General features: G+C 36.4%; 1 protein-coding gene across 2 annotated transcripts in view; it reads right to left on the bottom strand.

Annotated features, from left to right (window-relative positions):
- Positions 1-503: 503 nt before the first annotated feature.
- The window catches only part of TDRD9 (tudor domain containing 9), a 66,664-nt gene continuing 48,490 nt past the window's right edge, over positions 504-18,677 (bottom strand). For both annotated transcript variants that reach the window (XM_048069836.2, XM_048069837.2), the window contains 14 exons: positions 17,994-18,094; positions 17,078-17,251; positions 15,683-15,794; positions 14,094-14,306; positions 12,317-12,406; positions 10,188-10,448; positions 9,604-9,753; positions 8,455-8,525; positions 7,981-8,090; positions 7,736-7,832; positions 6,925-7,063; positions 5,707-5,816; positions 2,591-2,663; positions 504-1,312 (listed from right to left, as the gene is read on the bottom strand). In XM_048069836.2, the coding sequence (XP_047925793.2) occupies positions 1,217-1,312; positions 2,591-2,663; positions 5,707-5,816; positions 6,925-7,063; positions 7,736-7,832; positions 7,981-8,090; positions 8,455-8,525; positions 9,604-9,753; positions 10,188-10,448; positions 12,317-12,406; positions 14,094-14,306; positions 15,683-15,794; positions 17,078-17,251; positions 17,994-18,094 (1,797 nt within the window). In that variant the 3' untranslated portion in view covers positions 504-1,216. The remainder of the gene's footprint in view (positions 1,313-2,590; positions 2,664-5,706; positions 5,817-6,924; positions 7,064-7,735; positions 7,833-7,980; positions 8,091-8,454; positions 8,526-9,603; positions 9,754-10,187; positions 10,449-12,316; positions 12,407-14,093; positions 14,307-15,682; positions 15,795-17,077; positions 17,252-17,993; positions 18,095-18,677) is intronic.

Here is an 18,677-nt window from a genome sequence, read left to right as displayed (position 1 = left end):
TGTTCCTACAGAAATTCCCATCACTAGCAGGCAGAGTAAAGATTTGCCATTCTGCGTGTTTCGTGTACCCCCCAAGGGTGTTTAGATGCAACACAATTTGTTTACAACACTCGGTTGAGAAATACTGTTGTCCACGAAACAGTGCGAAGAAAATTTGTGAAACCCATTTCACTATGAAGTATGATAGCTTGATTCACAGGAATTACTAAAACGAATCTGAGGAAGTAATGCTACTGAATAAAGGAGGAAATAAGCTACTGAAATTGCCTAATATACAGCTGCTCCTTTTCACTCTAAGTACAACTTAAAATAATTTCTTTAAATTAATCATCACCCCCTTTTCCCCAAATCCGCTTCCCTTTTTTTAAATTGTGACAATTGTTTCTGTCTAGAAGACTAGTTATTAAATGATCTTCAAACCACTGAGTTAAAACAGAGACTACGAATATTCTTCCATATACTGCTTTTGTATTCATGTATTTCATGAACGCAATCACACACCATTAATAACTAAATTTAACTTTTATTAAGCATGACTGCACAACAGAACAGACAAACCCATTTCAGTTCTACATATTACATTGAAACCACTGACCTCATTCTTAGGACTAAAGATCTCATGGATCAGAAAAACAAGCTGAAAAGATGAAACAAAGGTACAATGAATCAGTAACTCAAAAGCATTCTTCTGCCATACAGGAAAAGGAAACATTATATTAGGTTTTGTTGTATAAAAAAATAAAAAATTGTATCTAAAGTTACACTTTAGATCAGAACATAATCCAAATTTGTTTTCCTTTGACTTCCGTTTTTTTACATTCAAAGACAATACCATTATATGACTTCAGAAACTAAGAAAACTAGACAAAGAAAACTAAAGAAAAAAATCACGACCCATTACTCATGAGCTTTGAGACAGAAAAAGAACAAGTAAACCCAGGTTTTGTCTTTCATGTCCATTGTGATACACCTACTCAGCATTATTAAATTGAAAACTGCATCCTGCTTTAAGTAAGCCTGTTTTATGAATAACCATCTGCTCTAGGTCAGCATACTTTTGCTTTTAAAGAACAAACATACACCCAAGCTGTATTTCAGTACACTTACACTAATTTTAAGGGACAGTCTTGCAAAACAAACATCCAAGGCTTATCTAGAAGACAATTTTTTAGACTAGATGTAATACCTCTTCCTCTGAAGAGACTTTGAGCAATACTTAAACATTCAACACAACAAGCTTATGTAGCTGATAAAGACCGTCTTCTCTTTCCTGCTGCTTTTCTGACTGGTCAATGATATGCTGTGAATCCACCTAATCAGAAGACAACAGATCGAAGTTAGAATTCAGTCTAATAAATGCTTTCCTATACAACATAGTTAAGGAAAATACTGCCTTTTTCTACTTCCGAAGGGTTTTGACTGTTTCAAATCATACTGGCATTTGAATATGCTACATATTTCTACACAGGACATTTTATAATAATAGCTCTCATCTCATGATTTGTCTGAATCAGAATTCTATGCCACAATCATTGCCAAGGCATTACAGATCGTATGTTAAGCGATGACGTGAGTAATGTCCTGAAACTGTTTAGACTAGAATGCAATCCTGATATAGGGTTTATACATTAACACATTATAAAAACGTAAACAGTAATATAGCTGAATAAGAGATGATCTTGACAATACCAAAGAAAAAGAAATTAGAATATAAAAATACTTAGGCTTAAGACAGTAAGACACATTCTAGCCCCTTAGTGAATGCCTACTGGAAACATGTGCCCTTGGTGTTTATCCACTACTGTCAGTCTTTCCAAAAGAGACCTAAATCCCTTATTTACATGCCTTGGAGTGAGAAAGTGACGAGGAGGGTGCATATGCAACTCTTATTACTGCACTCTGCAATTTCTCACTCACTTCTACTTAAGAATATGCACTCGTTTATCATGAGAACCACACAGGGAATCTAGTGACCTGCAAAAGCCCTTTTAGAAAGAAAGGTAAGATTTCTAATAGAGTAGGAAGCTACACTCTTCAGCTTTAACCTTCCAGGATTTCAAGAACACTGCCTTCTGATGCCATCATGCCAATTCTAAAATATAGCACATCTGTCAGCTTAAGAGGGAAAATCACCTGAAAAAACAGCAACCCAAAACAAACTAAAATATGCATCCAGATAAATCCTAAAGAAAAATGTATCTGTTTCTCAAATGTCATAACTATTTAATAAGAAGAATACAAAATTTTAACTTCCAAAGGTAAAGCTGCCTCTACGAGCTCAACTCAAATATCATAAAGTGTTCTGTTTGAAAAGGCTAAACATCTGTATACAAAAAAATAAAAAAGACTATGAAAATATGATCTCAATACAGGCAGATGCATACAGAACAGCTTTTGTGCCTAAAATTCAGTCCTATAGTGCTTTCAGTATCTTCAATTTCAGTATGTTTTTTTTTTTTTTCCCCCCTCAGGCTCAAGAGACTTCCTTTCAAAGGAGATTCTACCTCTGGCCACTTAACTAAGTATACTGGGGTACTCTATTCATTTTCATATATGTAATTTTTTTTTCAAGTTATATTTCTACACTTACTTGATTCCACTCATATGGCTTCTCATACCACTTAGGAACAGTATTATCTCGAGGTCGTGATTTGCAGATCAAACTGAAATTAAATAAAAATAACCTTAAGAAATAAACTTGCATTTAATTGTAAATACAAAGAAATGTTTATAGCAGGTACAGCCGTGTGTCTTTAAGGTGTCTATGCTGAAAGGAATCTTAAATTTCCATGTTAATCTAGTGTAACTAGTTCACTTACCTGTACTTTGCCCCTTTAGTTTAAGAAGTTGAAAGATAAACTTACAGGGTCAGTAACTGCAGGGGTTTTGCAGTTTTGCAGGGGTTAACTGCAGGTTTGTTTAAAGAAAGGGATTATATTTTAAACTGATAAAGTATTAGAATTTGCAAATATCATTTATTCTGTAAGTTTTATGCATGCTTATTCACTAGAATGTATAATAAAACTATTTTTAGGGCATTTTGTTTTGCAAGACAACTCTATTACTATAGATTGTCTGTCCGCTCCTGTTATTTCCTCAAGCTGTGCAAAGTACAACAGTAGTACACTTGAATTCTGTCTAGATGTGTTTTTCAAATGCACATTTTAGTCTTAAGCAGTGGTGACATACTGTAAAATATAATTAGCTTTCAAAAAAAGTAATTAAAGATCATTGAAGCTACATTTGTATGTATTTACTATTACTAATAAAATCTGTTTTTTTTCTTCTTTCAAGAGGAAGTTTCACCTTAAACTAAGGTGAAAAATATTCAAAATTATGAAAGATCTTAAACATAGGAATGGGACATAACAATAACCAGATTATTCCTTTTATTCTGGGTTCTTTTTCTGAAATTTCTCCATTTCACATTCTTTTACCTTTTTGAAGGAAGAGACAATCACTTTTAGTTTCTTGATAGCATGACACCTCCCCACGCTGCAGAACCCCTGCTGTAAGCTCCCAAGCTTAGCTGCCTGTGTCCCAGGGCCAAACACAGGATGGCTACGTAACCTTGACTCAGATAGCCAAGAACAAACTGTGGAAAGGCCAGAAAGAGGTAAGAAAGGTAGAAAAATAGCAGCAGGACTGTTGGAACAGAATTAGTAGCAGCACAAAGATTCCAGAAGGGAAAACGTCACCACAGAAAGGCTTAAATCCTAAAGACAGACACCCAGAAGGTTGAGAATAGTTCAGAAAGACTGTCAGCGTCAGCACTGACTGAGCCAGTAAAGACATCAATGCCAAGGACCTGCGTAGGTTGCTCCTTCCCTTCCTGACTGGCTGTAAATGTCTGAACGATCAACCCAAAAAAGGTCCTGAAACAATACTAAGTATTCATAAACTTCAAGAAATAGCAGTGACATTTCTGTGTCCTGAATTTCTCATCTTGGAGTTGATGTCCAAGTATAAGCTCCTGTTACTGCCACAGACAAACAGGCACCTTCAGAGATGTTTTGTGGCTATGCTTCTTTCTGCCTCTCCACTTTCCCTGAATTCTCCCTGCAGTTGTTACCACATGAATCATGCAAGCAAACTTCACTTAGCTTTGAAGTCTAAACATGGTAGTAGATGACAGTGTCCAAAAGCAACACAGACACCAACTGGCCTGAGGTACTAGGACACAAACAGGAAATTAATTATTGCATCAGCAGTACGTCCAACAGCTGGTACTTCAGCAAGGATTTCACAGATGTGAAATACCAACAGGGAGCTGGCAGTTTGCACTGATGCTACTTCACTTGAAAGTGCAAGTAGTGTACATCTCTGAGGTACAGCTTTCACATCCCCTTCTGGATGCACACACAAACCACGAACAGCTAGCATGAAGCTGCCAAGTTCCTGCGAGAGAAGATGTCTGCTGGTCAGCTAATGTATGCTAGGTATCATCTAGCCCACATCTTCTGGCAGTTTTCTATGGCTTTTTAATTTCATTTCCTCTTCAGTGCCTCAAAGGGTAAGACTAACTGCCCCTACACTTGTTAATTTATTATGAAATGCACCACATCTCATTTTCTTTCAAATACTGGAAATTAAAGCAAGTAGCCATACTTCTTACATAAAGGCAATGTTATCTTTTCACAGCTGGAGGGGAAAAAAATAACTGAACAGGTACATTCAAAAAAAACAAGAAACACCTGAAAACTAATTCAGCATGAACAGCTTGCTTTGATCATCATTTTGATAACCTAAGGTATTAGTAGCTAAGCTTAAAAGCTTCTGATCTGTATCAGTATGAGAAACTACCTCATTTTGGCACAGTTACTTTAGAAGAGCTTCCTGTAGAAAAAGCTCACATTTGCTAGATAGAAGAGCAATACTAGAGGGCACAACACCTTAACTTTGAGTTAATTTAAGTCCAGTCAGCTCTTTTTTGAAATCTGTTCAATACAAAGCCAGGTAAGGATGAGAAAAGTCTACTGATGTTGATGTAGACAGCACTAAAAACGCAGACGACATTTATAAACTTTATAAACAAATTTTTCATGGCATGCTCTGTCGTCACAGATATTAGAAGGAACTGCTACAGGGAAACTTCATTGACCTTGCTCCCCTGAACACTTCTCACACACTGCAAACTGGAAGAATTCTCCAGACTAGCTGCACTGACTCACGACAACCTTTTTGGAGTCACTATTTCAGTTATGAGAAGCAGGGAGGCCTGCTGGAGAAAAAGGCAGGTGGCCTTCCTTCAGTTCATAAATTAACATCGGACTTCCAGCAACATCTCTCCTGAACAGGCCTGCTGAGGGAGGAAAGGTAGCGCACACACACAGCCTGAATTTTATCTAGAGGGAGAAAAAAATTAATTTTTTCTGTGCTCTTATGTCATAGGACTTCAGTAGCTTTGTCCTGGGTGCACAAAAGCAAAGATACATCAGAACTGGTATCTTGTGGAACAGGTTTTACAGTCTAGGTTTTATGACTATTAAGTGATCAGGCTTCCCTGAAGAACCAGTGCTTCCACAAGCAGTTTAAAGTTGTTGAATATAATGCTTCATAAATAAGCAAAGTAAATTAAATGCATCATTAAATGAAAACACCCTATATTATCATTTCCCCAAAGCCTAACCTATGCTTCAAGCAATCATTTATTTTGCTTTTGCTGAGAAAGTGAAACTCAAGTTTTTATTTCTACAAAATGATTACCTTAGAAGCATCTGACGAATGTTTTCCTGCAGCTGTGTCATTTTCTCTTGTTCAGAGTACGCTGCACATTCACAGAGCAGCTTATTAATGGCTGTCCTCAGGATGTTTATCTGTAAAAATAACAGTGACAGAATATGAAGTACTATACACCAGTCCTAGTTCTGGGTTATAGCACACTGACATATACGGAAGGTGGTTATGGCACCCATAAAACTCAATTTTAACAGAAATATTATTAACATAAGCAAAAACATCTGAAGCTTTAGAAACACTTCTTACTCCAGATGCATCACTGCTGGTAGAAGAGGTTAGTGTTCCAGCTGCTTGAAATCTATCTTCAAGTTCAATCAGCTATGCTATAGAAGACACAGGCTACTTACCACTTGTCTGGATATCCTCCAGAACAGATTCCTTCCATAAAAGCTTTAAGGATTTTCTCTATCTGTCCATAATTTTTAAAAAAACAACAGCTTGGTGCTACCATTATGGCTACGGTGTCATGATTACAGACATCACCCACATCAAGTCAATGTTTTCAAAAAAAAAACAGTACTTCACCTCATCTGCACACTAGCATGTCCACTATGTCCTTAAAAAGCCTCTAGAATACACTGGTTATCTACTATACTTGTACACAAAACTGCTCACGGTATGTAAGGTCCTTCAATATCTAAAATCTGAAGCACAGGTTAAATACAGCTTACTGTGCTGTACAAGAGAGTGTACATACTGCCCTCTGACAGACCTCTGTCTGCAAGTTGCAAAAATACTGTATTGAGGAATACGAGGGTTTTTATCTATTGACTGATCTGCTCTGGGAGAAGGAGCTTACTACAGTTCACTTCTCAGAATTGTGAAATCAAACTGAAGATTGCAAAGCAAAAACACTACGCTCCTCTTTAAAAAACAGTAATTCTAAAAACATAACTAACAAGTATTGATATCTGAGGAGTATAAAACCCATGTAAACTTTTCAAATCAAAAGCAAAGTATTGTACTGTAATATTTGACTTTATTCAGCAAAATGTATAGGGGGTACCTATTTTTCTCTGTTAGAAGTCCAAGGTTCGTAACAAGCATTACACACACACACAGCTTCAACAATTTTCCAACGGTAGCCAGCTGCTAGATTCCAGCTACTAGAACTGTTACCAAGTTCTGATGCACTAAATTCTACTTAATTCTTACTGTAACACAAATTAATATATATGTTTTTACCTCTGATATATCATCTACTCCAAAACGCACATCAAATGTCAGCTCCATGTCATTTTCTGGAAGAAGTGGAACCCCACGAGTCTGACTCCAACCCAAGCCACACAGAACACCAGTAAAATTCTTTCCACTTTCATCAATCCTGTACAAACAAAGAAAATGGTCTCACCTAGAGATTAAGAAACTAAACTTATATGAAAACAGACTTACATTAGTCTAAGCTATGCCAAACAAGATAAAAGAGTTTTAAAGAGGCTAAAAGAACTTTTAGACATTCACATCTAGTCACACTACTTCCATTTTTTTTTTTATTATGGTAATGAAATAAAGCTGAAGATCTAATTATGAAAACAGTCACAAAACTTAGAAAAAAATCACATACGCAAAATGAAACTTAAATTAAGCAAAGCCAGTTTCCCTGTGTTGAAACGACAGTCTATATGAGAATTTAAAGAAAACGTAACAGTAATCCAACTGCCAGAGCTCAGCTTTCACAAAAATCATGCAAGTTTCTCTCCTCCTGTGGACTTAAAACTTGCCCAGTTCTACAGTTCATTTTCTTAGACTTCCTGAACAATTGTCATGAACTGTATTTCATCAACGTGAGAATAAAGCCTGCAGTGCCGATTTCTAAGTACATGGAACAAGTTGTCTCAGCATACACTATACTAAAGCTGACAGAAGATGATATAAGAGTTATATCAACAGGAATGAAGAGCATATACTAAATGTTGAAATCAGACCAAGTAAGTTTGTCGCCAATTTGTGAGGGTCCTAAACAAAATAAAGAGCCACTTTAAGAACATGTGAATACCTAAGTTCTATAGCAGGAGCAAACAGCATGCTAAGGAGTGCAAGTAGGCCAGGAATAGGAGGCATCAAAGATGTTTCCTCTAAAAGCACGGTAGATCCTGTCAGCACAAAAAAATTAAAAAGTACATAATGAAAATGCTAATCTCAAAAAGATGTAATGTAGAACCGCAGTAACATATTTATTCACACAGATGTTCATATAAAAGAGTCCAGAGAAACCGTCCAAACATTTGTATTAGGAGTTACCATTTGCATTTAATGACAAAGAAGCGGCAACCAACAACTGCTGAAAGGAGTCTTCTGGAGCATCATCGACAACCACCGAATTTATGCTTTCCCTGTGTATGAAAGCACTTCTGAGGAGAAAATAAAAAAATATTTCCAACATTAAAACAAACAAACAAAAAATTTATTTCAGAGTACAACCTGAATGGATAGCAGTTACTGGCTTAAAATTACATGAATCTGTATTAGTGGATGTATAGGACTTAATACTAATTTCTGTTAAGGCATTAAGACATCTTTAATAAAACTACTCTTCTTAAAGCAGTAGCGTGCATTTGAATGCAATTGAGGCTTTGCTACTTTTGTATTTTCAATGATTAAAAACCCTGTAAAAACGTGTAAGAGTAATGAGGATGGGTTTTGCCAGTTTATCAGAAGTAACAGTTAAGAACATGTCTATGCTTCACAATGAAAGCATTACCATCATTACCATACCTGAACTGCGATACTTTAGTCATACTGTAGCATTTTACCTCATAAGGACTGAATGGGCCAAAAACTGTTACCTTCAACAAAAGAACAAATGACGTTCTCATTAGCCAGCCTAAGGATCTCTCCCCATGAAAATACTTCATAAATGGAAAAACAGAACGCATTTCAAGATCCTGTGCATGCACTGAGCAACACTGAATTGATGAACAGGTAACATTTTCGTATCACCCATCTAAAGCAAGCTTTGCATGCTGAGGCACCTAAGCAAAAGTAATGTCTTTTCACAGGTACTGGGAATTCACAACTTCCCACAGGCTTAAGAAATTTAAGTTCAGGCTTCATAAAGCAACTAACAAAAATCAGGCTATTTTTATTTACATGAGCAGGTCTTTAATCTTGAAAATATCACACTTTAGAAAAAGTAAGTAGTTAAACAGGATTATTGCTTTGGGTAACCTAAGCATGAGTAGGTGCCTCAAACTCTGAATTTTATCAGGTTTGAAATGGGTAAAGTTATAATGTAGACCAGGCTTAACCTGTAACCAGAACACAGAACAGGACACAATCCTATACAACCTTGTTTTATATTCCAGCTTAGTAGTGACTAGATGTCTCAAAATACTTAAGTAGGAGTAAATTCTCAGTTTGGGTTTGACAGTTGAAGAACGCCCACTGTTTCACTATCACATAGCACAGCATTCTCTGCACCACTTACCCTGTGTCACCTAAGCTAAGGAAGAACTAAACATGCTGTGTAGTTTTAAAAAAGTTAAAGATTCCAGGAGAATCGATAGGGTCATAATCCTGCTTTTTGCTGCAGCTTACATCATGAAGATGTCTATGCACTGAACCAGTGGCATTCACTTTTTCAATTTTACCTACGTCTTGCAGTCCTTGAAGAGCTGCCTTTGAACGTGCTAGAATAGCCAGTTCAGTTAGCTCTTAAGGCTATGCCTCAAAACTTCGTTAAAAGCTGCAATAGATTAGTTTGCAGTGGTGGTCACATCACGGCTTCCTAACAAGATGTAGAGTGCACTATGAACAGCATCAACATGGTTTGGTTATTAAAGGTCCTTTCAGTCTTCATCTGTGTTCTAATAATGTGAGACAAAGGATCACGTAATGCCATACCAAAACCACCACTCAAGTTACCTTATGGGTTGGTGCACCAGATCTACTGCCAGAAAAACAGTTTAATAACCTTTCAATTAAATGCTTTTCTTCCTCTCTTGAAGGTACAGATGTTTTCTCTTCTTCCTTTATTTGGTCAATAAATAATCCCTTCAGCAAATCGTGGCTTTGCTACATAAAAATGAAAGGGTGTTAAAACCATGAAACACGTTTTCCTACGGTTGTTTTTCTTCTGTGTGTGTACACAAGGAACACAGATGTAGAAATACAAAAAACAATGCTTTCATCGCCTTTCTGATGTAAACCATGAAAAATGCAAGAATTAAAACTGAGTTTCAATGAACAGTGAAGCAGTTCAAATGATTCCCTCATCTTTTGAAAAACATGTCTTTCAAAAGGTGTCTCAATACAGGAATGCTTTTGGCTAAGAGCACAATATTAATTATACACACAAGAAAAATACTGAAACTGGACTACATATTTTTACTTGCCTAGTCTCACTTGGCACAGTTCCAAAACTTCCGCTCAACTTCTGAGGACTTTAGACAGTTTGAGCTGAAATACATTAGTATAAGAAGAGTCAAAGAAGCTTACTGAATACATACTTGTGATTTGTATGATTCTTCCGCTAGTTCAGCATAACACTCTTCAATAAGCACATCTCGAATATTCACAAGGTCCTTGTGCCTCGAGTAACGGAAAGCATCCACGTGCAGAACACTGTTCACAACTGAGTACACTTCCACTAGCAGAGTATAACCATTTACTAGTGAGGCAAATCTCTGGCTAGCGCTGTAACTCCACCGTTCTCCACACACAAGAGATTTTGCAGATGGACGCATCTTGCATATCTTGAATTCTAAAGCCTAGAGCAAAAACATTAAGAACAATGTTTGCCTGAATACATGCTGAGAAATCAGCACAAAAATCTTTCATTTTCTCAACAGTTTGACTTAACTATAAAATTACTTCATCGTTATTGCAGAGGCTTATGTTAACTTCCTAAGACTGCTGTAAAGCTACTGGCATAATTCCTATTCCGTCATTGCCAACGCAGCTACACATTGCTTCTCATCACTTGAATACTGTACATAGTTGCAAACAAGGCATAAATAAAAGATAATTCAGTATTAATTCACCATCCACATTAAAATCTTTTGAGACTAGAAATGCCTTCTCTGGGAAAAACTTTACGATCTGCAGTTTTTTGACTACGGTAATAGAAAATAGCAGGACAGCTACAGCTATTCTGCCCCTGGCAGGCAAGAGTAAGTCAGTTCCAGTTTAAACCACTTCCACAGTCACTACATGTAATTATGGCTTTGAATGAATTTAAAACAAACTTTTTTTCTAGCCATAATTTTGGAAAAGCATAAGGGCAGGTTATTAAAAGATTAGGCATGGAACAGAAATACCTTTCCCTTTATTACAACTGAAGAGAACTCAAAGGATGTTTCTTACTAAAATGATAAATATTTATTTTTAAATATCAATTATAAAAAAATTAACCCTCTCAAGACCAAGCAACAAGAACAGAGATAAAAAACAAAAATTATGATTTCTCATTTTCATCATTAAACACTTTAGAGAACAAAGCGGCATGATACATCTGTTTAAATGAGCTTAAAAAGTATCTCAATTAGGACTGAAAAGCTGGAAGTTCAAGTAGTTATTGTCTTTGTAAATATAGCTCCAGAAAATTATTTTTCTGAAAAGCTAGCTGTTCGATAAAGTCCCTCAGACTTGCACTACAGATCACTAATTTTCAAGAGACCTGTCTGAAAAAAAGCAAATAAAGACAGTATTTCAAAGAAAGCAAAGTGGTACAAAGCAAAACCAGAGCCTTGTACCCGTTTTAAATGTATGAAAGCTTTCTCCTATCTATCTGTCCTGTGACTAATAGCATAGCACAGCAGGAGCACTGATGAAGCAGAAGTACTCTGCATGCTAACAATACGCAAGATATTGTGACTGCAGACTTCTGCCATGCAGATAAGCAGAGATCCTACACTGCCACTTATCTGTGGCAGGAACAAAGAGGATTAAGCAGAGGAAAAGAAATTGAACTAGTCACTGACAGCTTCTCCTCTCCAGGCTGTTTCCTAGGCTCTATAAATGAAGCTATCATTTGCTCAGTGGTTGTTAAACAAGAACACAGCTGATCTACTGCTCAATCTGTTATTCCAGAGCTTCTCGTGTAAGCAGGCAATAGAGGAATCAAAACAACACTTTCTAGAGAGGAAGTTCTGCTTCTCATAGAACTGAGAACAGCAAAGCAACTGATGACCAAAATCAACAAGCAGAATAAGTCAGGTGTTAGAGCAATTTCCTCTCTTTCCGGTGTTCCTGTGATTGCAGGTGGGAGATAGAACCCAGTATGGTGAGTCACAGAAACAGGTTCAGTTCAAACATTCAGTTAAAGAAAAAAATTCACCATGGGTTATGTCCTCCCCTTCCCCTCAGCAAGTGCCCCTAAGGACAAAAGGGTAGATAACATTTCTCTACAATTATATACAAAGCCGATCAGTTACACACAAGAACTACTTCATCTGTGTAGACGTACCTGGGAGTACATTTATCCACCTGAGTAAAAGTGATTTACAGGTTGTAGGACATTACCGAAATACATGTCAGTTGGTTATTATGACGAAAAGCATTATGGTTTGAAGTACGCTTCTGTTTGCCAGATAAGATGTGAAAATATCCATTAAGCAGCAAATAGCACCACCCCTACCTGGAAAGGAAGCTCTTGAAGATGGCTCGGAATCTCTTTCAGTTTTTTTAAAGGCACTTTTGACCTATTGCCATAATCTACAAAAAAAACCTGGAAAAAAAGAATCAAGAGCATCAGCAGAGATTCCACAGAATTAAAAGTGCTAATTTGTAGCAAGGAAAATGACAATAAAGTTTAATAGTTACAGTACAATCTTATAAAGTGTCAGAGAAGCAAACTTAATCCGAAAACTATGCATATGAAGACATGTCAAGAATAATAGGTCAAATTTTATAACATTTGTTTGATCCCTTCACTTGCACTCCACTGGTAATGCAAATCTGCTCAATCTAGAAAAAGTAAATTTCTCTGAAAGCCTCTCTCCGTGCAATTAAATCTGTATATCCTTATTTTTGACAGTGAATGGCACTACCTAATAACTGTGTTTAAATAAGCAAAGACAACAATGAGATTAGCACTATTATTCACTAGTTTTTCATTACTTTAGAGTTGATACTGAGCCTTGTTGCTTGTTTATAGTGTTGATACCAAGGTATGTTAAAAATAAAAATCAAGTAATTCAACAGAGAAATGGACTGTGCAAAGGTCAATTTTACAGAAATCAAAAGGTCTGTCCTTAAGCACTGAATAGAAAAGTACTGGCTTGGGAAATTAGGATCAGTCTTGAACTGTGGTGCTAATTCCCATTGCTGATTTTGGCCCCAAAAGCCAAAACATTCTGATGAAACTTGCTGATGATCCAAAACTTGGCAACAAATATTGATACAAAAAGGTCAGATGGAATGGGCCTAAGAACTGAACAGGAAAGGGGAAAAACAGATAAAAACAGTGTGATGTTTTTTGGAGTTCATTATTTCTGCTATAGAATTTATAAATAATAGTGGCACATCTAATTAGTTGGAAATTATCAAGGAAACAGAACTGAGCATAAGATAACAAGAGGTTGCCCATGTGAAAAAGCTACCAAAAGGCAACAAAAATGAGTCTTGGCATATACCAAAAGAAATATTTCTTAATGCAGAGAAGAAACAGTGCTGGAACAGGAATACTGTATAAGCAAAGGTGGAACTTCAGGTACAAAAAGCACTCATAGTTCTGCTCTAGAAAACTGAGGTCAAAGCAAATTAGAGGACAGATTGATAAGACCAGGAGTTGTGATACGTGAGACGAAAAAAACTGCAGCATGCTTCAGTCAGTTGAAAAACAAGGTCTAGGAAGAAGATGCACAAGAAATTGGAGAGGAAGGAAAAACAGCAGGATAAGAAAAAAAACTATATAAACCAGGGGAGGAAACACTGGCAGAACAATTAATTTAGACAAATTGCCCATGAATGACTGAATGCTGCCCATACAATGGGGGCAAAAAAATTACTTTTAATATGGAGCTCCATATATTTTTAAAGACAACCCATACGGTTGCCTGCCAACAACACAGCACTGGAGTCTGATCTAGGCACTCCCTACCATGTTTTCAAAGCTAGAAGTTCTATTCTTTATTTTGCTTCGCTCTGCTTCAGCATACACAACACTTTACTGTATCCTCTCAATTTAAGACTAAAATACTCCTGTCTTCTGGAAAAAAACTGTTGTTCATCTCTTTTGGCAACATTCTATAAAGATTTTATTTTAGCTCTATGTTTCTAGATTTCTTTACTAGAATATTTATAATTGTCATGAGAATAATGCTTAGTCAAAATACTTATTAAAAAAATAGCTCCAAGACTGTTAACCCAATTAACATCATACCAATTCAATATGACATAACATATTAGTGTACCTCTGCAAAATCTCCAGAAACATACAGAATACGAGCTCTGTAGTATCCTCTGTTTTCCAGACAAGTAAATGGTGCCAGACAAACCAACTCTGGATATGGAGACACTGACAAATCCATCAGGTTATGGTAGTTAATTTCAACAGTTAGAGCCTGAAGAACAGTCCTGTTTTTTTCATCTATCCTGTATCCCCAGAAGTGTCCAACTTCTACTATCTGAAAGTGTAAAAATTGGACAATTTCAGATCTCTCATTATTTCATCCTTCTACATCAAATAATAAAACAGCTTTGAGTAAAATACATGAAAACACTCCTACTCCTGACAAACACAGAAGCGTTCTCATACTGAAATAATACAGTGAAGTATTTCCCTCTCCTATAAGGTTATTCTTCATTATATAACGTTGTTTTAAAATGTCTCTGCTGTGCAATTACAACACACTTTTAATCTAAATAGGCTCTTGATACAAGCAGTGAGCAAAAAGTAGCAACTTAGCAAAAAGCATCTTAGTAGAAGACCACTTCCAAACAAAATCAACAAACTAAAAATGTAAGGTATATAAGAGATGAAATAGATGAACACAGCCATGGTGCACTTTCTTGTTAGCTAAAGAAAACCAGAGTTAGCTACATACATCAGCAAATCAGCATCATTACTGTTATGATTAGCCATCCTCCAGGAAACTGAAACAAACACCGCTATTTCAAATCAAGTTGAATAAAATAAGTCATCTTTTTCAGATTGCTTACTGGTATCGTCTACCATTTCTGATTTTACACCAAATGTGATTAAAAAAGAATATTCACTGTGGAAATAAATACATATAGGACCATTAGTTAAAGCTGATTATAGTGAACAAAACTGTACAGCACAGATCGTTACCTGACTGGAATGCATCTGATCATCAACTCCATTAACATATTTGGACCAAGAGACTCAGCTGAATAAACTGAAGAAAATTCTTTTCTACCACTGCAAAACGTATCACTTCTACCAAGAGCTGGTTTAATACTTCAGCCTATAGTTTCCATTATATTATTCAATTTTTTGAAAATACAATAGTTAACATGAGATTTAAAAATTCTCAGCCTCAGATTTCAGAAGTATTTGTACACATATATAATTTTTTCCTAACACAACTTCCTATGCATGCAGTGTTTTCTTGAAATGATCATTCAGTATCAACTCATGTCTCACACCTGCAGTTTCTGCATAAAACTTGCCAGATAACAGTAACCAGGTAGTTGGCCCAAATGTCTACCAATCCTCTTAACTGTAGAATACACAAATAGTTCACCTCTACCATTAATCTTTTCCCAGCTAAGACCTACTGGCAGTGAATCCTACAAATTTTTTCACGTGCTAACAAGTTTCAATGTTTGAGGCATGACATGTGAGTACCATTTAAAATGGAACTACTCGAAGTTAGACAAGTATTCTTTATGCCTCTTGTGAATGCTGAAAAACGTTTTGCTAAAAAATTTTTAGTATACATTCTTTTCACTTACACTTATTGATTACTCATCTCTGCAAAGTTAGCTAGGTACTGATTACTAGATATGACTTGCTTCAGGGGTATAACATTCCTACCTCTGTTACACTGATGGACAGGAGACGATTTGGGATCATCTTTGACAGTTCTGAAGTACCAAATGAGATTTCCACAGGCTCCACTGTCTGCTTCTGATAGTCCACATTTACTCTGAAACGTTTATGGAATACAGATGTTCAATACCTCAAAAGTTAAAAGTCCAGGTTTTCTGCTTTCACTGCTTCTTACATTAATTCACCACACAGGTGCGCATGTACAGTGAAGGGAAAAAATAATTAACTGACAAGTCATGATATTTTGCAAGGAAAAGATAAGCACCTAGGATGCATTTATGTATTTAATGACCTTTATTTTTAAAATATATTAATTTGATTAAAACATAAAATTACTGGAGAGAGCCAACGTCCTACAGGAGAAGCTGTCTAACATCTTTATGATCAAATACAGAAAGATACACACCAAGAAGCAACTGTGCAGTCAGGTTACTAGAAATCCAAAGAACAAAGGTTAAATAAATAGTGAGTTTTCTTCACTATGGCATGCCTTAAGCTTTTTTTTTTTTTTTAAATAAAACAAATTGAGTATGTTACAGCACTAATATACATTCAGCGTATCATTTTTTTCCCTGAAATATAGCTTTCCTTTTACGTGATGAAAGTTAGCCTTCCAGCTTAAGAGACTTCCTTCTTGAATCCCTTAAAAATTAGTTTTGATGAAGATCTTAAATACAGTTTGGGGCACAGTGAAACTGCTGGAAGCGTTTTAATAAAAATTAAGTACAATCAACTGGAAGTGAAGCATTCACTCGCACTTGAACCTTTACAGTTTATTCCTGCCTTCCTATTTTAGATTTCGGATTTTAAAATATTTAAATGGCTACAGACCAATCAGGAGCTAGACAGATTGATTCAGCTACAACATCTGGTCGACTTGCCAGATTGGTAATCCTAAAATTCACAGACAGAATATAACAATGAAACCCCTGTGCCAGGTTTTTCTAGAACAAGCAGATATGGACAAAGACGACTTACTGTATCTCAACCCTCATCAGTGTTTTCTGTTATTTTCCTCCTCCCCCACTTCTGTTGTTACATTACCTCCCTGCCCCTTCTGTTATTTCCCCAAATGTCATTCCTTTTTTTTTTGGCTTAGAAATCTCTACATTGTGATGAGCCAAAAATACTGTATAAAGCTGTATTTCCATATGCCTAAAGCAAATGGACTACAACCTTAAATAACAACAAAGTACGCTCAGATTTCTCTTATTTCTCTTTCTGTAAAACATTCTGTTCATACAAAGTTTATATCTCTGTTTTTTTGAGCTTAACACCTCTCCCTTGCTGACACTTCCAAGGAAAATCCCGCTGAATCCTATAAAACTCATTTCAACTTTCACTGCACAGAAACCCATTTTCCCTATGGAATATGATTACCTTAAAGATTCCATGCTTGCAGCTGGCACAGGTTGCAACTGCCTTTTGATATCATCTGGATAATGAACATCCAGTTCAAGAGGAATTTTCAGCTGTGACATTTTGATTGACATGTACACTGCAGGAAGAATCTTAAAGCCCTCCATTGGGTTATGGGAGAATTCCACAAAAGCCCTGTTCCAAAAATTCCACCAAATAAAACTAATAAATACTCGAAGAATCAAAAACAAAACAAGAAAACCAGAAAAGTCATCATTTCTTTTCCCTGTCCTTATCATAGCAGGCCAGAGAACTGTGAAAAATATTTTCCTCAAATGCTTTACCTACCACTCTTATGGGACTTAAAATTTTACTTGTACTTCTGGTTGAAAAAAAATAAAAATTCTAGCCTTTTCACAAGCACATATTAAGTTTACTGAGCATATTTAATACAAGTTATAAAAGTGTTAAAATATATGTGAATAAGAAAAAAATTAAAGATTGGAAAAAGTACATGAATTATCTTTGAGCAGTTGTAGCCCACAGTCAGCCTGCAGACCAGCTAAACCAGCCAGACACACACATTTTGTGCAAAGCAATCTGACGATACCAATGAACTGAATTCACTAAATAAATTGGAAACAAAGACAGATCAGCTGCAGTTAAGGTCCCGTTACACAACAGAAGGAACAACAGAAGGTGGTCTCTAAGGAGATAGTTTATCAAATATTATTCTCAACAACACATATTGAACTTCAAAGCTATCTTTCTTATTCCAGCCAATGCATTAAAAACAATTTACTGATTCCAAACAGATTAAATAAACTCATTTTGTCAGTATACCATTGACAAAGAAAGAAGTCGATTAGCCTAGTCGATCTAGCCTCAGAACCAAGAGCAAGAGAAAGGCATGATATTTAAAATATTTTGTACTTACCTTGATCCATCATATACAACAGATTTTACCTGCCCACACTGTCTAAACAGTGACTGCAACTGTTTATGGTATAGATATCCATAGGGCGGAATATTCTTTACCTGTTAAGAAAAACAAGATAAACTTGAGTACATTCAACTATTTTAAGGCATCATTAACTTCACCTAAATGGTCAACTGTTTTCTCCTTCACTTGAGCTGCCGCAGTAATACTCAAACTAAAACCCAAATTTAAAAATTGCTACACACTGTACTAAATTCAAGAATCTGAAGAGACATTAAAATCAAAGTTTGGCTGCTAATCACAGAATGGCTTGGGTTGGAAGGGGCCTTAAAGATCACCCAGTTCCAACCCCCTGCCTTGAGCAGGGATGCCACCCACCAGACCAGGCTGCCTAAGGCCCCATCCAGCCTGGCCTTGAACAAATCCAGGGGCAGCCACAGCTCCTCTGGAGAAATGCTGCCCCATCCTCCTCAAACCAGCAGGTAACTAGTTTCTTTGTCTAACTACAAATCAAAAATGCTTCTTTGGTAGTTACATTTCTTTGATAATTTCTCCTAGAAGCAGCATAGTATCCCTCTTTTTGCTCATAACAGGAGAGCTTCCTTGCCTAGGATGTAGTTCCCAATGATGGACAACATGCACTACCTGGGAAACTAGAGAAGCTACAGCCCCGAATGCTCT

Source organism: Anser cygnoides, chromosome 5, assembly GCF_040182565.1.
Source record: "Anser cygnoides isolate HZ-2024a breed goose chromosome 5, Taihu_goose_T2T_genome, whole genome shotgun sequence".
Lineage (NCBI taxonomy): Eukaryota > Metazoa > Chordata > Aves > Anseriformes > Anatidae > Anser > Anser cygnoides.
Note: the sequence above shows the minus strand (reverse complement) of the source record. Positions and strands in the feature narration are given on the sequence as shown.